General features: G+C 39.8%; 1 protein-coding gene across 3 annotated transcripts in view; it reads right to left on the reverse strand.

The window, feature by feature from the left end:
* The window catches only part of LOC126278137 (uncharacterized), a 500,725-nt gene that overhangs the window by 102,967 nt on the left and 378,660 nt on the right, over positions 1-19,098 (reverse strand). For all 3 annotated transcript variants that reach the window (XM_049978028.1, XM_049978029.1, XM_049978027.1), the window contains exon 18: positions 14,732-14,853. In XM_049978028.1, the coding sequence (XP_049833985.1) occupies positions 14,732-14,853 (122 nt within the window). The remainder of the gene's footprint in view (positions 1-14,731; positions 14,854-19,098) is intronic.

Genomic DNA, 19,098 nt, shown 5'->3' on the forward strand with positions numbered 1-19,098 from the left:
TACAAAGAATAAATATCTGTAGAAAAACTGCTCATTTCAGAAGAAATGGATACTATTTATTCAGTTTTCTTAAAAAGATGGTTTTAGTCTACCACTGTTAGTGTAATATTTTCATCATCACATTGATACATACCAAAGAGCAAAATTGAGAAATTACATGAACAATTTTTTGGTATAAAGTATGTCACCATTGAAATAACTGTATGTACATTCGGTGGATTTAGCAGAAAATAACATCACGTGTCATAATAGTATTTTCGTTAAACATTCATTTACACAATACGATCTCCTCGAATCTTACAGGAAAGAGATTTCGATTAACCAATTTCACCAGAGCTTTGTTAACGAAACTAGGTAACACAGAAGATATTTTTATTAAAATTTGTAGAAGCTAATAATGGTTTGATGGAAGAAAATATTGGGAGGAATGCAACACACAAAGAAGAGCCTAGAGGAATTCTGAACACATTATTTTAATTAAGCAGTCTTTGGTGATTATTACAAGAAACAAGATGTTTTAAATTATTGTATTTAAAAATTTGTTCAACATAGTGTAAAGAATCTTAAAGGTAAGTAGAATGTCTTCAGACATGGTATGACTCCCAGTGAAATACATGTTCAACATTAGCGATTTTCTTGATAATATTCCTCTTCTGCCAAAACTACCACATTTATTCCACTTGGACAGATAAATGGTTCCCTGTCGCATCAGTAATGAAGATCATGTATCATGGTTAAAATGTAAGTTCAGTAAGAAGATTTACGTACTGATTGTCAGGTTAATTCTATGCAATTCCAATGTACTCTCATTTCTGGCCTCTTGAAGCTCATGATTTTGTTTTCCGCAATGGAGGATACTTGTACCATCTGCAAACAGTGTACTGGGAGTGAGACATGTTAATGTTAAACCTTTTCTGTGTATAAGAAGGAAGGTTTGCCATAGTGTTATTGACTTTGTGAAATATCGCAATAATATGTGTAGAAACTTCTGAAATTCTCTTGTTCAAGGTGTTTTGGTGCTACTTTTTGTTTGCTATCTGTCAGTTGTAGCCTGAACATATTTTGGATGAGGTAAGACTTGTATCTAATGCTGTTAATTTTTTTCTATTTATAATGATCCTTTTGCTTTCTCGCACCAACACTTCTCTGAAAATTACTTCAGAGAATGTGTTAAAAAGGAGAGAGAGGATATTACTGAAGCGTGACAAACGCCATTACTAACTGTAGCTGCTTCTGATGTGCCTTGGTTAGTTTTTGTAACGGCAGCTTGATTCTAGTACGGCAACGTGATGTGTAAATCGTTTTGACCATTACCAACTGACCTAAAAATCTCGACCTTCTTTTTATGTCTCATACAGTAAAACCCTTTTTATAGTCGACGAAACAAACTGGGAAAGATTTTATATTACTTTATGTATTGCGTCGCGTTTATTGATGCTTCGTAGTTACTTGTTGCCTATATTTCATGTACAGTAACCACTGATTACTTTTGCAACATGTTGTGGGTAACGGACTCTGGAGTTGTTGGGTATGAGAGTTGTATTCTCATATTCAAGAGTCATTTGATTTATTTCAAGTCTTTTGACATGTCACTCTGCATGCTCTTTATTTATTAATGTTACTTCTTCATTGTCACTGGCCATTCAGTTGCATTATGTGATAATTGCCCTGTGGTTTGACATATTTCCTTATGTCCTTCTCTTGCAAAGATGGCTCTGAGCACTATGGGACTCAACTGCTGTGGTCATCAGTTCCTCTTGCAAAGAGGTAAGGTGAATACCTGTATGGTACTTTATCAGCAGTCATTTCCTTTCACATGCAACGTTGATAGCTATTCTTACCTGCAATTTGCTTTTAGTTTCTTTTGTTTAATATGTTTCAGTTTTAGAAGAAAAGTAATATAGAAGTAGTAGAAGGATGTATTTAAAAGTATCCCATGTTCCGCCATTATCATCTGTTTCATATGCTTCCCATTTTTTGTGCTGATAGCAAACAGGAGCAGGTTTTTGTATTGTTGCTGTAATCCCTTACAAAAATTGTATATTTCCTGTTGTAGTTTAAATGGAAAAAAATTTCAGGTTCAGGGCTTTGGATTAGTTGTCAAACTTTGCTTTTTGTTTTAATACCGACATTAAAGTACCCCAAAGACCTAGAACATTCTAGTTTCAATGAAATTCATTTAACAAAATTTTAAGATTATTCAGAAATTTTTTTATGTTGCCACTTAGGGACTGATAAAGGCAAGTAATAATTATTTCGATGTTTAGAATTTCGATAGCAGCTATTTCGAAATCCATGTCTTTGTTTAAATAACTTAACTGGTTCATTCTTCTATACCACAAATATTTGTTTAACAGATGTGGTGCACTTTATGTACATTATGGTCTTTTCACAATAATTTGTTGCTATCATGTATCGTGGTAGACACAAGTAATCAATATGTTCATGTAATCAGTATTGTCTGGCTTTACTTTGCAATAATACATACGATACTTCCGTTACTGAAGTCAGTTGTACGTAGCAATTAAATATCTGCAAACTTCGTAGTGATTGACTACACCTTCTGATGCTATACCAAATGGTTCTCTCTATTTCTCGGCGGTAGTTATCGATTGTACTACTGCATAATGTATGTTGTGCGCTGGTTGCCTGCGAAGACTCCATTATTTCCATTTCTTATGTAATGGATCAGCCAACAAATAAAATCAGCATGAAAGCTTGTATTTTCTTCATTACTCTGAATTCAGGAGTCTTCTTTGGTATTTGTCTACGTGTTTTGTCTAATATTTCTTGTACAATGTGTTCTGGAGGTAAATACAGGTTTTCTTCACATGTCTCTTCTACACTGTGAGTTGGTTGTACATGCAGACAGCCATCTGAAATTTTTACCAGCAGCTAATGTAGATATTGTTCCAGGGTTTCCTCTACACTGTGTGCTGGTTGTAAATGCAGACATTCGTTTCATATTCCTTGTGTATTGTGTGCCGATTTCAAATTCAGAAAGTCTTCCTATTTTTGGTATTAATTTGTGACATTCCCAAAAAGATAACTTGCAGAATTTAAAAAGATTGACTGAAATATGAAGGGTCCATAACCCAGTGAAAATTATGTTCCTATGAAAGATTACTTGCAGGGTTTAACTGGATTTGATTCTTTAATGATGAGGAACTATTCACACCATTTTAACAGAAAACACGACTTGAGTACTTTTTCACGCAGCATATTTAATCGGACTGAAAATGTAGTGAACCAAAAATTAGTTACTACAGTGTTGTGAGACAACTAGAATAACCATATGAACATTATGCATGCACATATTAATAAACTTATTTCTTCAAAAATTTGTGGATAACTGTTTTCAATTGTTTATCAGTAAGCGGACTTGAACCACCACCATGTTTTAATCTGAACGTCTTTCCAATTTGTTGCTGATCGAGCTTCCTTACAACTTGATTATGTTTATTGCCTCTCACTATTTTTATTTCGCAGTTTGTTTGACAACTTGAATGTCAATGCAGAATTTTTGTTGTTGGGTCGAACTTGAAATTTGAATCTCTTCTCCAAGGCGTCGGCTACAACAGATATCATCACTCAACGAAGTCGCAGCGCAGTAGCCTGCTTCACTTATCGAAGTAGCCAAGAGGTGATGCTTTCACATGTACCAGGCAGTGAGTCGTGGACCGCATTGCCTGTTGATAACTGCGTTGACACCATATCATTTACTTATTATCCTTATCATAATATTATCTCTAGGCCCTCTTCTACATCGGAACAAGGATTCTGCTTAGATATTGAATCGGCTTAGGCAAGCTGTTTTGAGTCTTCATCAAGGAATATATCAGAATTTTTAGTGCATTTAATTCGAATCAGCTTAGGCAAGATGTGTGAAGCCTCCGTCAAAGAGTACATCAAATATTTTATTCATTTTAGATAGCGAAAAATATGCTTCCAAATTTTCCGGTGACTCGCCACTGCTTTATTCCAAAACCTTCATAAGTAATTAACAGAAAACTGATAATCAGACGAAATGTTAGTGCAAGACATAGGCTGCCTCCATCTTTTTGACAAGATTCAGTTGTTTCCGATGCTAGTCGTCCATTTACTTCGATTACAAAAAATTTCTATGAACTTATTTAAGTTTCCATTCCGAAATGTTACATCTGATTCGGAAGCATGCTGTTAAATGCTATGCTGAAGTTTTGGTTGAGCTTGTTCGAAACTTCGATAATAACGTCTGGCCGGCTCTCGCTAGTCGATCATCATCAAACAATTCTATAACAAACTTCCCTCTCATTGTAATAGATACAAGGGTAATGATCATAGTGATTTACATATGGCAAGGTCATCAGAAAATACAAGAAATTCTCATTTCACTTTTTGGAGCTCTCTTTACGGTACATAAACTCTTCTTTAAACTACAAACTCTCTTTGTACTGTAGTTGAATCCACCTCATAGATTCACGTAAATTTCTTCCTGCAGGTCAATGTATAAAAATCTTGTTTTAACATCAAAAGTTATAATTTTGGTTTTATTTGGAGCTGAGATACAGAGAAAGAGTCCAGCTGATTCGTTTCTCAACAGCCTAGACCTTTGTCCTGGCCCACTCTGTTTTCGAGGCAACATCCAGAGACATGTTAAAAGTCTTACATTCTTTAGAAGACGCACAGGTCTTCAACTTTTCAACTTTATTATGGAATGGTATTCATCAGGCATTGCTTTACGACAGTTTTCATGTTGCAGGCTACTCAAACAGGTGTTGCTTCAACTTTTATTATCACTCTGAAGATTGCATTATTATCGCATTGCACAAGATACAGTTCATAGCCTGCATATCTCATAGGCGCCCAACGTTTCCATTATGAGATAGTTTCGGTCATGAGATTATATTTTGAGTGCCGTAAACAGATTATAGAGTTCAATCTTGATAAACATCTTGAGACAAAACATATTCTTCTGCAAACATGATTTCGTTACCTTTTTCTTTTTCAAAGTTTTAACTTTAGTGGGTTCTCCTCTGCATTCAGTTCTTTCATGAGGAAACAACATCTCTGAAAAATAGACTCTGTAGCTAGATGAATCCTATTCATATCCAACAAAGATCCTCCTTGGACTTTTGCACAGCCTTCCATCGTTGGTAATGTTCCATCAGAACATGGAAGCCACATATAGAACTTTTAAAATTACTAAGACCTATATTAAGTCCAAACAACAATTCTGTGTGAGCTTTTCCTTTCATTGAATTCATTCTGGTCCGATTTTGAACGGAACAAAGCCTTCATGTAAGATTGTGTGATACAAAACAAAAGTTGTATTCGATATATGAAAACCATTTTTCAGAACTACGTCAAACTGCGGTGCTCCATCAAAAGCCTGTAATGCGACATTCCCGACTCCAATTCCTTATAATTCAGCAGTATTTCAAATCTACACTTTATTATAATGATTCAATTTTACGCAATTTATCAACCAATCCTTCTAAATGTTATGTGTTGCATGGAGGCACATCCTTGGTGCCACAGATTTTCTTGATCGAACAGTAAATGTAGATGTTTTTTACAAAAAATACATAATACAGCATCAATGAGCGCTCTATTTTGAAACATTTCGAATTCTTGCAATGGAGTGCATGGCTCATCTCTCTTCTGTGAAATGATTCGTTAGGAGATACCGTAGCAAAATGACCCTTTTTATTGCAGTTGTAATTCGTTTAATTGCACATACGTTTCGGTGTTTGGCACATGGTTTGTTGTCATATCGTTTCTACACATATCCTTTTTTTGCTGCATCCACAACTTTCAGCAGCAGAGTTACTACGCTAACTTGCTTAGATGAAATGTTTGTTTTGAGATGAAAGCATGTTGTGACGTTGGCCGTTCTGTTCCATTTCACCTATCTTTTTCCAGGGCCACACACAGAAAATAACATACAGATTTCTGAGTCGGCTACTGCTACACTATCCCACACAGAAAAGAAATGATGAAGTTTCAACTCTAAAATTGCAAAAAATTGTGACCTAATTGCGCTTTTCCGAAACTTCATCTTTGGCTTCTAAATGTTCCAAATCTCCCTGAATCTGCATACTGTTTTGAATACACGATTTTCTAGTGTATCTCTACCGTAATTATAACTAAAGCCTTTCTCTGACAAACCTTCATTTGCTAAACCAAGGGGATCACTTGTCATACAGAGATTCTAATTTCTGTAGCACTTGACTGCCCAACTTGGAATCTGCGGTTTTCCTGGCTGTGATGCTCCTGACATTCCATCCTATTAAGGTTTGTGTTACATTACCCCTCTTGACCGATCACTTTACATGTTGCTCACTTTTTTCTCCTGTCTGCTTAATTTCCTGCCCAGTTTGCCAGCGAATACAAATCGCTTCACTTCAGTGTTAACTCCGATTTAAATCGCTACGAGACACAGTTAACTGACTTTTGGTTTGAGTCCTCTGACAAAACTACGTATTGCGATTTAATGACAACCATACATAACATACGAATCTTCATTATGAATGTACGTAAAACACATATTATTGGAAATTACGTCGGTCTGTTATCTAAAACACTGTTTCTTCCTGTGACACAAACAGGTTTGAGCACCTCTGTGTAACTTCTCCATTCAAATATCTGAAAGGTGGACATATTTCAAGTGATAATTATTCCACGAAAATTAGTCCTACTGGCAATTTTCGCTTGTTTTCGTCCATACGCACCCTTTACATTATATGTTTATGCATGACCATTTGTTCATTACCCTTACTCGTAATTTGTCACCTGCAACCAGTCGCTGTTCATGTCATTTTGTTGGTGAGTTAGCACTTTATGTTAAGAGCCCCGCGGGGTAGTCGCGTAGTCTTCCCCGTCTCAGGTTCGAGTCCTCCCTCGAGCGTGGGGGTGTGTGTTGTCCTTAGCGTAAGTTAGTTTAAGTTAGATTAAGTTGTGTGTAAGTCTAGGGGCCGGTGACCTCAGCAGTTTGGTCCCACAGGAACTTACCTCAAATTTCGAAATTTTATTTTTAAACGTTATTTGCTGTGTCACGTTATTTAGTGCATATACATGGTGTTCAGGAAGAATATACGTATTACAAAGTATTATTTTGTCCAAACTATCGATCTCTGCGCCTCGGCTACAGGAGAAACGATTACATAGTCTATTTTGTATTAATAGCTTGCTAACAGTCATGTGTTTAAAATGGCTACTCCGCAGCAGAAATCATTTTGTGTTCTAGAGTGCAATTCCCTGATTACGGTGCAAAGATGTTTCAGGTTGAGGTGCCAAATTGATCCTCCGAATGGGTGGAACATTGGCAGATGGTATCGACAGCTTGTAGATGCAGGATGTGTATGTAAAGGAAAGACTCCTGGCCTCCGTCGTGTTCCTGAACAAAATGTTGCATGAATTCAAACTGCTATCCAGCGTAGTCCTTCAAAATCAACTCGTCGTGCCAGTCGGGAGTTACAACTTCCTACAACAACAATTTGGCGTGTTTTGAGAGGTCGGTTAGTCATGAAGCCGCTACAGCTGTTACAAGCCCTGCGTCCTGATGACAAACGCAAACGTGTGGCACTTTGTAACGAGATTCTTGATGCTGTTGACAATGACAGCACTTTCGCACAACACACTGTGTTCAGTGATGAAGCGACTTTCAATGTTAGTGGTCAGGTAAACAAACACAATGTTCGAATTTGGGGCCTATCAGCCATTGAACATGTATGAGATTCGCCCTGTTTTGTGCGATATATCGATTATCTGTTTATGGCCCATTCTTCTTTGATGGAAACACGGTTAACGCTCAGCAGTATCTCGCAATGTAACAAAACTGGTTGTTTCGGATTCTGCACGAAGACATCTCCATTTTTCCACAAGAGGGGGCACTCTCTTACTGGAGTTGCCAAGTGCGTGAATATCTGAATGAAACTCTACCGAACCGTTGGATTGGTCGCCAAGGAGCTGGCAACATAGCATGTCTCAACTGGGCTCCACTTTCACCGGATTTGACACCCTCTGACTTCTTCTTGTGGGGTTTCGTTAAAAGGCAACATTTATGTACCGCCACTCTCACAGAATCGGGAAGAGTTGATGAACCGCATCCGTACTGCCAAAACATCAGTGACGAAGGACATGCTTGCCCGAGTATGTGAGGAATTAGAGTACCGATGGAGGACATATTGACATCTGTAATCTGAACTTGAGAGGTTCTAAATATGGGTGTAAGGATTCGTATTCATATGTCTTAAAGTTTAATAAATATTTGCTTTCGAAATACGTATATTCTATTTGAAACACCCTGTATTTCCCATTAGTTATATTTTGCGACCGCAGATACTTTTCCTTTTTCGTTCGCTTGAGTTGTTGAGAACCAAATACAAATACTGCACATATTCTGTAGAATTTTATGTGCAATGAACGCTTTTCCCTTCACCAAAACACAGCGTAAATGTTGGTATTCCGTGTCCTATCCCAGTCGGCGTTCACTTTTTCTGAAGTAAGTTGAGGAAGCATTTGAATTTTGTTTACTTTCTGTCTCTCTTTTCCTGTGTGTGTGTGTGTGTGTGTGTGTGTGTGTGTGTGTGTGTGTGTGTGTGTGTGCGTGCGTGCGCTTGTTTAAGCTGTTTGTGTTGTTTTTTTCTGTAAATTTCACTTAATGTGATAAACAGTGTGTCTGCAGACTGCAGTGTAATCGTTTAGTCTGTTTTCCTTTGCCCATTGCCCTCTGTACCTGGAGGTTTCCTTGTGTTAGTTTATGGTATAGAATGTGGATGAATTTTAGTATTTTCTAATCCTTCTAGTTTAGTTAGGTTGTGGTTGTGAGCTAATATGTGTACAACGAATGTGCTACAGGAGCTCTTACATTTTAGATCTTTGAGGTGCTCTAAATGTGTCGTTATAAAGTTGCTATCTGTTTGTCCTATGTACACTGACTGATAAGTGTTGCATGTGAGTTCTTATGTGCCTAAGATGCTTCATTTATCTGTGGCCGTTTCCTATGTTCTGAGCTTTTTTCTGTCTTCTATTGCCTGTCTATGTGGATGCGTTTAAGTATTTTCTAATCTTTCAAGTTTAGTTAGGTTGTGGTTGTGGGCTAATAGGTAGTCAACGAATGTGTTATTAGAGATCTTACATTTTAGATCTTTGAGGTGTTCTTAACATGTCGTTATGAAGTTGCTGTCTGTTTGTCCTATGTACACTGACTGACAAGTGTTGCATGTGAGTTTTTATGTGCCTGACATGCTGAATTTATCTGTGGCTGTTTCCTTTGTTCTGAGCTTTTTCTGTGTTCTATTGTTTGTCCTGTATCCTATCTGTGATTTTTATTTTTTTAATATATTGCCTGTTCTCTGAATAATATTATTACTTTAGCTGGGTATGTATCATTTAATTTTGTGTTTGTGTTGTTGCTCTGTTGTGTCTTGCACGTGGTAATTGTTTGTGTGTTGCGTTCATCTGTGTTGTCTATGTTCTTGAATGTATGTGGCCTCGCCATACCTTTTCCATTTACATATTTGTTGGTTGTTTTTGTCTGTCAGATGGGCATCAAAACTGTTTTTCACTCCTATTTGTTTTATAGTGTTTACCTCCTGTGCGTAGATCAGCTTGCTTATTGGTGTTTTGTTTAACCTTTAGAGCATGGATCCGAAGCTTGCTTGCTTGCTTGTGTACCAGAGAGTGGTTCAGCAGATTGTGAATGATGGTGCTTGTGGCAGTCAGTTTCCTGAATACTATAAAGGCATGGGTGCTGTTTTTATGGTGAAATCTCTAAAACTTTAGTATACTGTGCATTTCTGTATCTAATGTGAGCTGTTTGATGTTTGTGTGTGGCTCTTCAGTCACACATGTCATGTTGTTAACGAATGAGTGTTTGCTTTTTTTTTTATTTTATTGCGTGTCTGAAGATCTTGTTCTCTTATTTGATCATGAATACGTTGTTAGGAGGCCACTAATCGGTGATCCCATTGGCAGTCGTTGAGGTTAGAATAAAATTCTTTGTACAGCACGAAGTTTCTTGCTGTGATTGTCCTCGGTATGGTTGCTATTTCATCAACGTGTATTTCTTGTGTGTTTCTATGTTGATTTAGTCCCTGTGTTATGATGTTGGTTGTTCTGCCTACGGGAATGCAGGTTTACACTGAGATACTATCAAAAGATATAAAGCTGACTATGCCTAGTAGTCTATATTCTTGACTCTGACTATTAATTCCTTTGAGTTTTCCAGGTTCCTGTTGTTTTCAAAAGTGTTTTTCTGGGGCACTGATGTTGGATTACTGGTCAATTGCTGTAATTCATTGCACAATCAATATATTTCATTAAAAACTGTCATCAGTTTCAGAAATGCTCCAACACATCACCTAGCCTAAAATACACCCACATCACTAAACAAAACATACACGTTTGAAAACAACAGGGACCTTAAAAACTCACAGTACTTAATGAGCAGAATCAAGGACATTTACATACAAGACCTGCATTCCAACAGATGAAACAACCATCATCACACAGTGACTAAATCACCGTGGAAACACACCAGACACACACATTGACGAAATAGCAACTATACTTAGGACCGACCATAACAGCACAAAATTACTTTGGGTTCTACAAAGAATTTTATTCCAACATGAACGATTGCCAATGGGACCCCCAGTTAGTGGCTTCTTAACTAACGTATTCATGATCAAATAGAAGGACAAGATCTTCAGACACATTGTGGGAAAAGAAAATACAAATTTATATAGCAGCATCTTTTTGTTGAATCACAATACGCTTAACTGACGAACTGCACTCACACACAAACTAGCTGCACAGTGAAATAAGTAATGTAAAGCTAAAAATCCACATCGCATCAGAAACAAAAATAGGCAACATGTATAATTTTATGGATCTCAGGATGCAAAAATAAACAACATCCGTGACTTCACAACACTTAGAAAACTAATGAGCACGAGTATCACCAGTCACAATCTATCAAACCACCCAATGGTCACAAGTAAGCAAACTTCAGATCCATGCTCCACAGGGTAAACAAAACACCAATAAACAAACTGAATTACACACAGGATGTAAATACAACAAAACAAATAGCAGTGGAATACAGTTTTGATACCAGTACTATAGACAAAGTAAACAAACAAATATGTAAAATAGAAAATGGATGAACAGTTCACATACACAAAGCAACACACACCACACAAAAGAACACAACACACAAACAATGAACATATGCAATATACAACAACGCAACACACAGACGACAAAACTAAGTGGCAAATACTTACCTACAACAAAAGTATTGTTCACAGAACAGGCAAAATATTAAAGAAAAAAGTACTTCAAATAGATGTAGGACAGATAACATAACACAGAAAAAACTCAGAACACAGGAAACAACTACAGATAAATTCAGCAGATCAGGTATATATGAACTCTGAGGCAAGACTTGTTAGTCAGGATACATAGGAAAACCATGCAGAAACGTTAAAACCACATATTCAGAACAGCTCAAAACTCTCATAGCACATTTGGAAACCACCTAATGTCCCAAAACGACAACCCAGCTGCAACAGAAAGTTTAAAAAACACTCAAATCCAGCCACAATGTATACCATTAACTAACAATATAAGGAAAACTCTAGATACTGAGGGCAACAGGAGAAGGAAAACAGGTTATAAATGAATACACTATATTCTGCATACATGTGCTGAAGACGTTTGGTTCACATGAAAAACCAGCGGTTTGCATAACGGGCGGACGTTGTATAAAATAATTTTATCTGGAAAAACGGCTAATTCAAGAGCAGCATCTTGGGATGCTGTTACTGCTTTCTATAATGTACTCCTAATCTCGTTCGATGGCGCTGTCCCTTCCTTTGGCTGCAGTGGCTACAGGATTTCATTGCCATCTCCCTATTTCCACCTCATTTTTTGAATTTACGGTTAACGCACTGGAGTGTACAGTGCATCCCAATAGTCCATATTAATGAATTATACATTTCTAAAAGCCTTCTACACCAGCGTCCTGTTTCTTGGTATGACTTCCGTAAGATCATACGTATTTGGAATGGTGGGGACATGGAAGTCGACATTTTGTTTGATTATTAAGATTTCCCTCAATTTTACTGTTTTGCTTTGGACTTCATAGTCGCAGGCATTATACATTCACTGACTTCCGATACATTAGAATCACTTAAAACACCGTTTGGTAACTACACTAACAAAAAAAATTTAAGTTCATTTTTGATGATACTTAAAAACTCTCTCCAATATTTATGAAATAAAGGACATAATAATAAATTAACCACCTCTGCAAACGCACATAGGATTACATCAATGCATTCACAGTTGGGTGTATGGATAAAGATCAGCAGTATAATGTAATGACGACAAGGAAAACGTTTGCTGGAGCGAGACTCGAACCAGCATTTCCCACTTATTGCGAGCGGTTGCCTCACCATTAGGCTTATTACACTATGTGAGGACATCTCATGTGTTGCTCAGAAATACGATGCAAATTTCCTTCGGACACACGTGCACCTAACTGCATAGGAATATACACTATGTGATCATAAGTATCCAAGGGCCCCAAAACATACGTTTCTCATGTTGTGCCACCTACTGCCATGTCTTTCATATTAGCGACTTCGGTAGTCACTAGAGCAGAATGGGGCGCTCTGCGGGACTCACAGACTCCGAACGTGGTCAGGTGATTGGGTGTCACTTGTGTCATACTTCTGTACGCGAGATTTCCACACTCCTAAACACCCCTAGGTCCACTGTTTCCGAATTGATAGTGAAGCGGAAAGCTGAAGGGACACGTACAGCACAAAAGGGTACAGGCCGATCTCATCTGTTGACTGACAGAGACTGCCGACAGTTGAAGAGGCACGTAATTTGTAATAGGCGGACATCTAACCAGACCATTACACAGGACTTTCAAACTGCATCAGGATCCACGGTAAGTACTATGATAGTTAGGCGGGAGGTGAGAAAAAGTTGGATTTCATGGTCGAGCGGCTACTCATAAGCCACACATGGCGCCGCTAAATGCCAAACGACGCCTCGCTTGGTGTAAGGAGGGTAAACATTGGACGACTTAACAGTGGAAAGTCGGCCGCTGTGGCCGACAGGTTCTAGGCGCTTCTGCCCGGAGCCGCGCTGCTGCTACGGTCGCAGGTTCGATTCCTGCTCCGGGCACGGATGTGTGTGATGTCCTTACGTTAGTTAGGTTTAAGTAGTTCTATGTCTAGGGGACTGATGGCCTCAGATGTTAAGTCCCATAGTTATTAGAGCCATTTGAACCATTTGAACAGTGGAAAAACGCTGTGTGGAGCGACTAATCACGGTAGACAACGTGGCGATCCGACGGCAGGATGTGGGTATGGCGAAAGGCCGGTGAACGTCATCCCCCAGCGTGTGTAGTGCCAACAGTAAAATTCGGAGGCGATGGTGTTATGGTGTGGTCGTGTTTTTCATGGAGGGGGCTTGTGCCAATTGTTGTTTTGCGTGGTACTATCACAGCACATGTTTTAAGCACCTACTTGCTTTCCCCTGTTGAAGAGCAATTCGGCAATGGCGATTGCATCTTTCAACACGATCGAGCACCTGTTCATATGCACGGCCTGTGGCGGAAGGGTTACACGACAGTAACATCCCTGTAATGGACTGGCCTGCATAGAGTCCTGAATCCTATAGAACACCTTTGGAATGTTTTGGAAGGCCGACTTCGTGCCAGGTCTCACCGACTGACAACGATACCTCTCCTCAATGCAGCACTCTGTGAAGGATGGGCTGCCATTCCCCAAGAAACCTTCCAGCACTTGACTGAACGTATGCCTCCGAGAGCGGAAGCTGCCATCAAGGCTTAAGGTGGGCCAACACCATACTGAATGCCAGCACTACCGATCGAGGGCGCCACGAACTTGTAAGCCATCTTCAGCTAGGTGTCCGGATACGTTTGACCACATAGTGTACGCAATGGATGCACGAGTGCAGGTAATAGACTCATGATTGACGACTTACGGAAGTCTGGTTCTGGCTTGCACAAATTTTCAATGTAGCCATTCCACTCTGCAGCTGACTGCTCTCCATATTCGTAACTGCCAATACATTTCATGTATTTTATAACGACTGCAGTCGCCGCAGTGCCAGCTCTTTTGGACATGCAAGCGCGCCCCAATGAACTTCGCACTGTATTTCTGAACAACACAGGCACTGCACTACCGTGACTATAGGAGCTGTAGTTCCGGTTTTGATATCCCCTTACACAATTATATCTTTCCTACCTTCCTTTCATTGCCTGTTTGTAAGAAATACGACAAGATCCAAGCAATCCATATTACTCTGAATTTCTTCTCAAATTATGCATTACCAAATTTATGTTAAAGATTTTAGCACAAAAGAGCCTCAGGATTATGAGTCAATGGAGAGGGGGCGCAAAACACTGTGAAACATATTATATTATTATGTTTAAGTACAAAAGTAGAAAGAAAAGGAACTTCATATACGGAACAATGAGATAGGGTGTATGTGCGAATAGATGTCTATTCAGAAATTAGAGAGATTGCTGATTAGATGACGAGCATGCAGAATAGCTTCGGAACACTTTATCATCCTCTTCTATGGGACAGTGCGCTGGATATTTAGTTAACGGTTATTTGAATTCTTAGACATAATTACTGTCTGTCTGTTTTATCATTCACATTATAGGTATTACGTTACTGATAGTCTATTCAGGTACCTGATATTTGACTTTATACCGCAATGATTGGCCTTGTGAGTTCCATGGAGGAAGCCAGGTAACACGCAACTGCCTGCCTGATGGCGAAGGCGCTGCCTTCGCTGCTCTCACCCTCCCTGGGACTGAAACAGAACAGTTATATTAAGTCAGTCCATCAGTAAGAAAGACAAGGATAACCAAACAGTAAAAGGGGAAAGCCTGAAAAATAACGACTCAGTGGTGGTGAAGGTTTACGTGATTAGAAAATTCAGCCTATGAGGTCCTAAGAGATAAAGAATACAGTTTGCAAAGATTCATTATGAACACGTCACAGATTGCAATGACAATATATACAATTATACATCACCCAAAAGTGCCAGAGATGTAAAAACTATAAAAATAGATGAATCAATAAAGTTTCGCAACTATATTTCGTTTGTTATACTGCTTGATATCTGTCACAGCTGTACATTTATCATTCACTTTGTGTACGTCCATCCCTTTGACAGGACGTCTCCGAACCGAGGTCGTTTCCTATCGCGAGAAAATAAAACGCCCACAGCCGTCCCCATGATTTTATTTATTTTGTTGCAACCAGGTTCGGCGTCTCAGTGCGCCATCTTCAAGTTGTAGTTGGTGCGGAAGGGGTTGACACGATCCCTACATATACCTCAACTGGTTATGCAGATTATCGGAAAACTTGGGTGTCAGCACGCTCTAACCATCAACAGCCTGAATATAGCGCACTGAGGCGCCGAAACTGGTTGCAATAAATAAATAAATAAAATCATAAGGACGGCTGTACGCGTTTTATTTTCTCGCAATTGATCGTTCAGGCTATGTATTGTCTGCAAGGTTTTGCTGTGATTACGACTACGGTAGATTCAATAACTGCAGGAAAAGGAATAAGACTTCAATCAGAAACACACACACACACACACACACACACACACACACACACACACACACACACACACAAGTACACTTACATACACATGTTCTACGTAAGACGTTAAATACAAATTTTTTTCAATGTAGATGATAAAATTAAAGATTGTAAAACCAATTTCAAGCCACAACCTAAATTCCTCTGTTCGCTCACCTTGATAAATATACATAAGTAGCAGTTATAAATAAAATAGTCTTGGCTGCAATGATGATTTAGAATATCGTTGATGCACTATGGTGGATAGTAAAGATATGGACAAATGAGTAATTTACACAAGTTTATACATGATGTGTGAGAAAGTGGACGTAGTTTTGGAACAAGCGTAAAGCACACTCCGTTTAAGAATAATTAATTTGGAAACAAGTGTTTAGACTTAAGTATTGTATTGTGTAGTATTGTGTTGAACCGGGGACCTAGAAACGACGGGGAGGCTTCGCCCCCGCCGTAACCCTCAGTGGTCCACAACCCCACAACAGACCACAGCAGTCCACTCACCCCACCGCCGCCCCACACCGAATCCAGGGTTACTGACCGGTTCGGACCCCAGTGGACCGGCCCGGGAAAGTCTCAAATCAAACGAATGTAACCCCAAATGTTTGAGTGGTAGAGTAATTACGGTGCACGAGTACATGGGGACAGGGTTTGCGCAGCAATCGCCGACATAGTGTAAATGAGGCGGAACAAGGGGAACCAACCCGCATTCGCCTAGGCAGATGGAAAACCGCCTTAAAAACCATCCACAGAATGGCCAGCACACCGGACCTCGACACTAACTTTCTGAATGGGTTTGCTCCATCACGAGAGATACTTTTTCGTATGAGCTGACAGCAGTTAACGGTTTACTATTTACCTTTCAGCTGTAATAGTGCATACTTTTACTGTCAGAGCAATTATTTCTTTATTCAGTGTACTTTTGGTTCATTACATAGCTGTGGAGGGGTAAAGATTCTTAGCCGTTTGAAGAACGTTTGCACTAGTCACTATAGCGGGCGCTTTTCAGTATTGCAGTAGTTCTTGTTTGTTTTTAGACTGTTGTTACCCCCAGACCAACATTCTCCTATGAATGATGCCAAACCACAGTAGAGAATGCACGTTGCTTTTCAAATACTTACAATTAGCAAACCACTCTGACACCTGTAGACTGACAACGTTTCCTATGTCAGAAAGGTTCTCTTCATTACTTTGTTCAACCCATATTCTGCTGTCAGACAGAAATAGTTTGGGCTATGTATTCCCAACGTTTGAAGGTAGGTACTTATTTATGTATGTATCAGAAAGTGGAATTAAAAATGATCCCTGTCGAATGTTATGAATTAGTATACATGCTTACGGCCAATAAGGCTGTACTTCATGTGTGATTTTACGTTTTCGCGTCATAGGAAGAACCTCAATAGTACTCGGGTATGCAGGCGGGTGGCGTCATCTAAAAGCCGCGATATTTCGACATCCCGACCTCTTGCCATCTTCAGGCGTTCCTGATGATTGAGTGACATCTGCTACGTGCCGCCCTTTTAGTGCAGAGTTGGAGAAGAGTACGCACTTAGCACTTAACCGCTGATACCTACTATATGACAAGGTTAAAACAAACTTTATTTACACAAATTATTGCTGGTTTATGGTTACCCATTACGGATATTTTAGAACCGCGACGGTTAATTGAATGTAAATAAGTTATATAAAACTGCAATCAGTCACTTTTTTGAGTAACTATGTTTTATTCCATGAACCGGTTTTCGAGCCCGTCAGTGCAGCTGTCTTCCTTTTGCGTAACTGTTAACGCTTTATGCTTATTTTTGTATTTGTAGTTTACGTCTCTCTGTGTACATTCACGTAACGCCCTTCACATAGTAGGCCTCCTAATATGACCAAAATAGTCGTCGAAACCGGTCACCAGTAAATAAGTACACATCTTTATGCAGTTGGGACTGCCCTATTTTACACATATGAAATAAAGTTTTTCATCACCTCGGTTCCGAGAGTTCCGGAACTTGTACAGCAAATTGGAATAGAGATCAACATAAACATGATTTCTGCCCTTTTTATTGCTCATGAAAACTACACATCGCATGTTTGTACCACCATACAGCGAGACCTTCAGAGGTGGTGGTCCAGACTGCTGTACACAACGGTACCTCTAATACACAACAGCACGTCCTCTTCCATTGATGCATGCCTGTATTCGTCGTGGCACACTATCCACAAGTTCATCAAGGCACTGTTTGTCCACATTGTTCCACTCCTCAACGGCGATTCGCCGTACATCCCTCATAGTAGTTGGTGGGCTACGTCGTCCATAAACAGCCCTTTTCGATCCATCTGAGGCATGTTCGATAGGTTTCATGTCTGGATAACATGCTTGCCGCTCTAGTCGAGCGATGTCGTTATCCTAAAGGAAGTCATTGGGGGCGCGCATTGTAGTTCATGAAGACGAATGCCTCGCCAATATGCTACCGATATGGTTGCACTATCGATCGGAGGATGGCATTCACATATCGTATAGCCGTTATGGCGTCTTCCATGGTCACCAGCGGCGTACATCAGCCCCAAATAATGCCACCCCAAAACAGCAGGGAACCTCCAGTTTGCTGCACTCGCTAGACAGTGTGTCTACGGCGTTCAGCCTGACCGGGTTGCTTTCAGACACGTCTCCTACAATTGTCTGGTTGAAGGCATACGCGACACACACTCATTGGTAAAGAGAACATGACGCCAATTCTGAGTGGTCCATTTGGCAGGTTGTTGGGCCCACCTGTACCGCGCTGCATGGTGTCGTGGTTGCAAAGATGGACCTCGTCATGGACGTTGGGAGCCTATTGCGCACAGTTTGTGTCGTAACACGATATCCTGTGGCTGCACTAAAAACATTATTCAACATGGTGGCGTTGCTTTGTGTTCCTCCGAGCCATAATCTGTAGGTAGCGGTCATGCACTACAGTAGTAACCCTTGGGTGGTGTGAACGAGACATATCATTGACAGTTCCTGTCTCTCTGTATCTCCTCCATGTCCGAACTACATCGCTTTGGTTCACTCCGAGACGCCTGGACACTTTCCTTGTTGAGAGCCCTTCCTGGCACAAAGTGACAATGCGGAAGCGATCGAACCGCGGTATTGACCGTCTAGGCATGGTTGAACTACAGACAACAGGAGCCATGTACATCCTTCCTGGTGGAATGACTGGGACTGATCGGCTGTCGGACCCCCTCTGTCTAATAGGCGCTGCTCATGCATGGTTGTTTATACCTTGGGGCGGGTTTAGTGACATGTCTGAACAATCAAACAGACTGTGTCTGTGATACGATACCCACGTCTAGCTTCAGGAGTTCTGGGAACCGGTGTGTTACAAAACTTTTTAGGTGTTTGTGTGTTATTACTAAGTTACGCTAAATGAAACATTTAAAAAGTCTCGATGAATAGGTTGTTTTTACTGTTTTTCATAAA

Source organism: Schistocerca gregaria, chromosome 6 (assembly GCF_023897955.1).
Source record: "Schistocerca gregaria isolate iqSchGreg1 chromosome 6, iqSchGreg1.2, whole genome shotgun sequence".
Lineage (NCBI taxonomy): Eukaryota > Metazoa > Arthropoda > Insecta > Orthoptera > Acrididae > Schistocerca > Schistocerca gregaria.